This window comes from Lipotes vexillifer, unplaced genomic scaffold, assembly GCF_000442215.2.
Source record: "Lipotes vexillifer unplaced genomic scaffold, Lipotes_vexillifer_v1.1 scaffold536, whole genome shotgun sequence".
Classification (NCBI taxonomy): Eukaryota; Metazoa; Chordata; class Mammalia; order Artiodactyla; family Lipotidae; genus Lipotes; species Lipotes vexillifer.
The window spans coordinates 1196875-1203704 of NW_006775074.1; the positions used below are offsets into that span (position 1 = coordinate 1196875).

Here is a 6830-nt window from a genome sequence, read left to right on the forward strand (position 1 = left end):
CTCAACAGCACTGGATTCCCAGCGCTCCCAGTTGTTAAGCATCTGCCCCTACTGGAAATAACTAGAAGTGGACACGAGCAGACCTACATTTGAGGATCGGCATTGACATTTACGGGCTGGGAGACCCTGCGATCTTGTTTAACTTCTATAAGCTTGTTTCCTCTCAGAGCTAGGGAGCTATTACCTTGTGGGGATGTTTGAGGATTAAATGAAATGATGCATACCGTGTGTCTGGACAAGTGGCAGTAGCTGTGTGTTATTGTTTTTCTTACGGATCCCCGTAAGTGTTAAATTTTCATTACCGCTACTCTCAGTGATCACAATGCGGGTGAGGTCAGCAGTTTCAACCTCCCTCATCCAAACAGAGGCGGCACCCCATTCAGGCATCAGCTTTCTGTAGCCCTGAACTTGGATATCAGATAGAAATAAGACCCCAGGCATTACCACCCTGCCTAACCCATTGTGCATTAATAACTTTGACTCTTCTGGGGGAGTAGAAAGCTAAGGCTGGACATTTGTCAATTTGGTCCCTGAAAAGAGGTCCCTGGCTCTGCAAATTGTTCCAGGTCCCTCTGCTCCCCACCCACCGCCCACCGTGGGAAGGGCCATTCGTGGCACCAGGCCTCTGTGTCTGGGAGCCGGGTAGTGAAGGAGCTGCTATTCAGGAGTCAGTTAACAATCTCAGCGTGAATCTGAGTCAAGAATGGGCACAAAGAGCTGTTGGGAGAGCGCCACCTAACACAAAACAAGAACCCTTCCCTGGGTCTCAGAGGAACATTCTGGAGCCCTGGACCTCGGCGCAGAGCACCAGGGCTCACGCTGCTCAGGCAGCCTTCACCCAGCAAACAGGATACTGAGTTTACTCCAAACTCATTTATGCCCAGGAGAAAAAAAAAAAAGCTTCATTATGCAGACAAAAAACCAAGATGCAAAACATTTCCCTCTTTCCTTCTTTCCATGTGCCTCCAGCCTGGCTTCTCAGAAATCTCCAGGCTCAATAATCTCAATTGACAAAGACATAAATCCACATAAATCAAAGGAGAGGCCAAGATGATTCAGATTCTCTTTAGTTCTTTCTTCTCCACCTACCACACACTGACAGCCTTGTAGGAGAACATTTTGAAAATATTTTCATACCCTCAACAATTCCATAATGTGAGTGCTATTGTCAGTCCCATTTTGCAGATGAAGAAACTGAGGTGAGAGATGTAAAACAACTTGCCCAGGGTCACACAGCTGCTAAGTGATGGAGCCACAGGGTTTGGATCAGGATCTAGTTCATAATCACTAGGGGAATTCCTCTGGGAGTGGATGAAAGAACCCGAACAGGGTAACAGCAAGTTCCTAAACATCACCTCGATTGCCCCAATCCTGTAAAGAAACCCTATTGAACATCTGCTAGAGCCAGGTGCTGTCATGTTGATTTTACTTCCTTTAGTCCATGCACCACCATCTGTAAAGTCAATGTTTTCTCTGCTTCACCGAGGAAACTGAGGCTCAGAGCGTTGAGGTGGCTGGCTCCCCAGGTCACACCGCTTACCAGTGGTAGAGCTGAACTCGTCATCTTGCTCTTGGGGCTCTGAGGCTGACGCGCCCTCTCCTGACTCTGCAGTGCCTGGGGCAGGCAGCTTCCTGGTGTTGGTTGTTTCTTTCTCCCTTCCAGGGAGGATTCACCATGTGTTCTGAGATGGGCTCCAGGTACACGGGCCTGCTGCTCTTGGCCTTGGCCATTGCCGCCATCATCGCCAACCTCCTGCTGTACTTTCCCAGCGGACAGGTGCTGGAGCCTGCCAAGATCACAGACTTGGTCTGGTTTTTCCACGGCTTTCTTGGAGCTGGACTCTTGGTAAGAATGAGGTTTAACTACCTTACCTCCTCCAGGTGAATGATGCCCCTAAACAACCTTCAAGTCACAGTGCAATTCATGTCCTCATGGGGCCACACTCCTAGGTCCCCCAGAGCATGGCCGGCTGCTCCTCCTCTGTACCCCACAACATGTGATACATAAACACCCTCCACACTGGCACCTCATACTGCAAACATCTCTTTTATGTGCCTGCCTCCCCCATTAGCTGTGAGCTCCTTAAGAATACAGTCCAAGTCGCATTCACTGTGGCCTCTAAATTACCTACCTAGCAAAGTGCCAGCTTCGCCTAGAGCTTAGTATGTGGTTGTTATGAAAGATACGCATTAAGAAAAGCACAACAGCAGAGCATTTGTCAGGTCATCAGTTTTCAAGACGGTCATCTCGAAAAATAAATTGTGTAGCTCCCATCAAGGCTTCCCTCGGCTAGATTATGGGGTTGGCAGGTTTTTTCTGTAAAAGGCCAGAGAGTGACTATTTCCAGCTTTGCAGGCCATATGGTCTCTTGTTTCAACTACTCAACTCTGCCGTCCTAGGGCAAAAAGCAGCCATTGACAATATGTAAACAAGTGGGCGGAACTGTGTTCCAATAAAACTTTATTTATAAAAACAGGCAACCTGCTGGATTTAGCCCACAAGTTGTAATCCGTTGCCCCCAAGGTAGACATTGAGTGTTTTTCCTTCCTTTCCACCTTTAGTTTCATCTGGCTCCTCCTTTCCCAGGCATCCAGGGTCCCTTAGGAAAAGATCATGGGTTGATGTGAGACCCCAGTGCCAGGCACTGAACTCAGCAAATGGAAGGATGAATGTATGAAGGATAAAGAACCCTCAGAAAAATGTGACCACCTCCCTTCCTGTTTCTCCTCCCCACACAGTAGTAGACGCAGCGATGTCTCAAGTTTCATCCAGTGGCCACCTGCCCCTCCCATCCTAGCAGAGCTGGGCCTTCTCTTCCTGCCCAAGAGAACCTCTAAATCAGCAATGCCTCAGCAAAGGTTGTCTGTTTCTCAGCTCAGAGCCCTACCTAAGAGGCAGTACAGACCTAGTTGTCTAACAGACCCTGCTCAAATCATGAATCTGTCCTGACCAGCTGTGTGTCCTCCCTGAGCTTCAGTAAAAGGAGAATCACACCATCTTACCAGGAGGTGGGGAGCATTAAATGCGATAAGATACATAGAGAACCCTGCACATACCTGCAGCCAGTAAAATGCAATCTGTCCTCTTTCCTGGCCCAGATTACCAGTTCCCCCACCTCCTCCCTGGATCCAGCCAAGCGCCTGTGTCCTGCCTCTTACCTACCTTGCTTATTTCTGCAGGACAGGTTTTCATTTCTCAGTTCCACCGCCAAGCAAATCATTAAACTCCCCTTAGCTTCACTTTCCTCATCTGTAGAATGTATAGGTCCATCAGCACCCAACTTCTCTCAAGACATAGATGAGCAAATTCAGTGACTATTGAAAGGTGTTGAGCAGCTTGAGGGAATTTAGGCTTCCTATTTGCAGAATCTTAGAATGTTCACTGAAAGAGAGTGACCCAGAGAGGACATTCCCTGGTCCTGGGGAAAGCAGAGTGGAGCCTGGCTCAGGCAGGGACCAGACACCCTGCCTGCATAGCATCCCTCAATACCAGCCAGCTGTCCAACCCTCACTCCAATTTTCCAACACAACCTCCCAGGATTTCCTAAAAAGATGCTTACACTTGTATAGTCACAGTGAAATGGGGATAAAATAAACAGGATCAAACCAGTCCATGCAGTTGGTTAAAGTAAAAACCAATGAGCTATCCCCTTTTCTCTTCTTTCTTTCCTTTTCCTTTTTCCCCCTTTTTCCTTTTCTTTGTTCAGTCCACTTTAGTGTCTACTCTATGCCTTCACTCATGCCTGGCTCTAAGACCAGCTAAGGCAGTGGCCATGAGGTTGGAGAGAGGAAGGTGCATTTGAAAGGTGCAGTTGGCAGGATCTGAAGAGTGATGGAGGTAAGGGGGCACAAGGAGAAGTCAGGGTGGCTCTGGCATTCTTGCCTGAGCAGCTGGGGAGATGGTGAAGGCGTTCCCTGGGGCAGGGACCTCAGGGGGAGGGCAGAGGCTGAGCTCTGCTCCACATTCCCCCTGAAGGAGCAGAGGATGGTTGGGCTGGGACTGGAGACCTGGGGAGAGGCAACCTTGAGAACCACCATGGAGAGGTGATGTACAACCCCGGGGGACAGTGGGTTTGCCCAGGGCTTGTGAACTGACTGAGAGGAGAAAGAAGTCCAGGTCAAAACCCCAGGAAACCTTGCAAATTGATAGTATGCAAAGGGAGGGGAGGGAAGGAAGGAGAAAAACAGCTAGAAAGTTTCAGGCAAAGCGAAAAAGTGGAAAGTGAGAAAAGACGGAAAAATGAAGAGAGAAAGTTTCTAGAAGAAGAGAGGAATCCCAGTGTCAACTGCAGCAGAAGGGACATAGCTGGGACCTGAAAAGCATCTGGTACCCAGCAAGGTGCTGATGGCTCTTGGCTGGAGTGGTCCTGAGGGAGGATGGGGACCCCAGACTGCAGAGGGCTGAGGAAGGTGTGGAGGTGAGGAGCTGGGCTCTGAACGGAGGAAGAGAAGCCAATAAGCAGAGCTGCCTTCCTGATAACAAAAAAACAGGCCAGAAAGATCTCAAAAGCCACAAGGGACACTGCAGGCAATGACAAGCACACTATCCATTTATCATCAGCTCCATGCCAAACACTGTGTAAGGATATGGAATGGAGAAATCCTGAATTCACAGTTCCTGACCTTTAATAATCATTGTAACAGGCATTTGCACAAAGGTTTCGAGTGTATCAAATGCTTGCACACATGTTATTTCATTTGTGAGGTGGGATCATCACCTCCATCCTATGGGTAGGGAAATGAGGCTCAAGCAGATTAAGTCATCTGACTGTGGCCACGTGGGGGGAGTCCAGCAGAATTAGGACTTAAAACACTCATCTGAGCCCAAAGCCCATAATCTCTCCATTTCTCCCATTTGATGCACACGTGCGCTTGCAACACGGGACACAGAGAAAAAGATGGCACGTGTGAAGCTAAGCCAGCAGAGCCCTGCTCTGTACATGCCCTGATGAAACAAGACAGGAAAGTGCCTGCGGGGGGCTACCCTAGACAGTGCTGCTTTCCAGATGACAGAGAACAACCGGACCACATGAGTCACTGTCTCCGCATCCTCCCTGCCAGGAGGTCAGCCACTCGGGGGCTGAGTTTATACACACAGTGCTCACGGCCATGGTGTGTAAAGTCACATCCAGCAGTATGTCATCTCCTAGTCCCCATATTATTGCTGGAAGGCAGCCTCGGGACCTCAGCAGGGTAGTTGTCTCAGCAAAGCCACGGCCAAGAATAACAGCTCTCTGTTCTCATGAGGCCACAGGCCAGCCCAGAATGCCTGGCAGGCTTCTGTGGTTAAAACAGGGCACCTGGGACAAGCACCAGAGAAACAGGTATCTGAGCAGTACTGTATAGAGTTACAGAATTAGTAGGTATTTGCCAGGCAGAGAAGGGAGGAGCGTGTTCCAAGCAGAGGAAGCAGCTTGTGTAAAGGCAGAGGAGCATCACAGAGTACGATGCATTCATGGAAACTGCAGTTTGGTGTGACTGGAGCAAGGGCTGCTTACGTGAAGAAGGGATAGGAAACGGTGCTGAAATGCAGACTTAGGCAACATTCTGTTTGACCTTGCGTACCATGCTGATGAGCCAGTCCCTTACCCTTGAGTAGCTGACCCACAAATATTCACTGAGCATCTACTATGCGCTAACAATGTTCTGGCTATTAGCGATACAGTGGAGGAAAAAAAGCAAACAAAATTCCTACTCTCCTAGGGCTTACATTCTAGTAGAGAAGAGAAAGATCATAAATAATCCACTATGTGGTGGTGTCAGGTGGTGAGAGCACTAGGAAGAAAATAGAGTAAAGGAAGAGACAGACAGCGAGATACTGCCTGAGGAGGTGGTGTTTGAGAAGCCACTCGAATGAGGGAAGAATAGCCACGCTGATATTTGGGGGAGGAGCATTCCAAACAGAGGGATTGGCACATTCTAAGGCCCTGAGCTGGGAATGGGCTGAATAATTCCTAGATCTGCAAGAAAACCAATGTAGCTAGAACCATGTGAAAAAGATTTGGAAGAGAGGGTAGGAAATGAGGTCAGGGGAGGAATGAGCATCCACTAGAACTTTTAAGCAGGAGAGAAGCACGCCCAGGTGCCGTCAAGCTATGACAATTCTGACTTGAATCCATCGCTTCACCCTGCCCCCCGTGTTGGAGCCTGGTTTGCTGGAAATGCCAAGCTATGCTCCCCAGAAGGTGCTTGAAAACACTCTCAGCACCTACCTCCTCCAGGGTGGTTCCAAAAGCTCTCATTTGTCAGGCCCAAACTTGTACCCTTGCCACGCAATCTCCAGTTGACCCTCCCATTTGACTCAAGGGAGCTTTGGGTCTCCCAAAGGCCCAGCATAAGACAGAGGAATCAGTAATTCCTGTTGCCAGAGAATCACCAGAGCTAGGAAAAGAAACTCAAAAAAGGGAGAGCATTACCTCATCTCCAGGTTATGAGTGTACAGCGACCTGAGGCTCAAAGCTGCCCTCAGCCATCCCCCAGGGAAGCCAGGAGTCCCGGCCCATCTCTTCCTACCTGGGAGGCTCCCATCAACTCTATATCCCAGCGCAGAGTTACCATGAGATAACTTTGAGAATCTGAGATTTTTGTGAAAATACTTCACTTAAAGAAATATATTTCATTGAATAAATGGGAAATACACATGCCCATCACACCAGTCAGGTTTCTCTAGAAAATTTTAATATGCCTCATTCGTGCGATAAACAGTGCAGGGTATGCCGTCATTCAGTGATTTGCATGAGGTCCGCAGGAAGCACCAGCAGTTCTGATCTTTGTCTTCTCCTCTGGGGCTAAGAACTCAGGTTTGTGACCTGATTTATATCAGTGTAGGG

General features: G+C 48.8%; 1 protein-coding gene across 1 annotated transcript in view; it reads left to right on the plus strand.

Moving 5' to 3' along the window:
* Positions 1-1675: 1675 nt before the first annotated feature.
* Positions 1676-6830, plus strand: part of LOC103080910 (transmembrane 4 L6 family member 1-like) — a 21734-nt gene continuing 16579 nt past the window's right edge. Inside the window, exon 1 of the mRNA XM_007449660.1 lies at positions 1676-1846. Coding sequence (XP_007449722.1) covers positions 1676-1846 — 171 coding nt within the window. The remainder of the gene's footprint in view (positions 1847-6830) is intronic.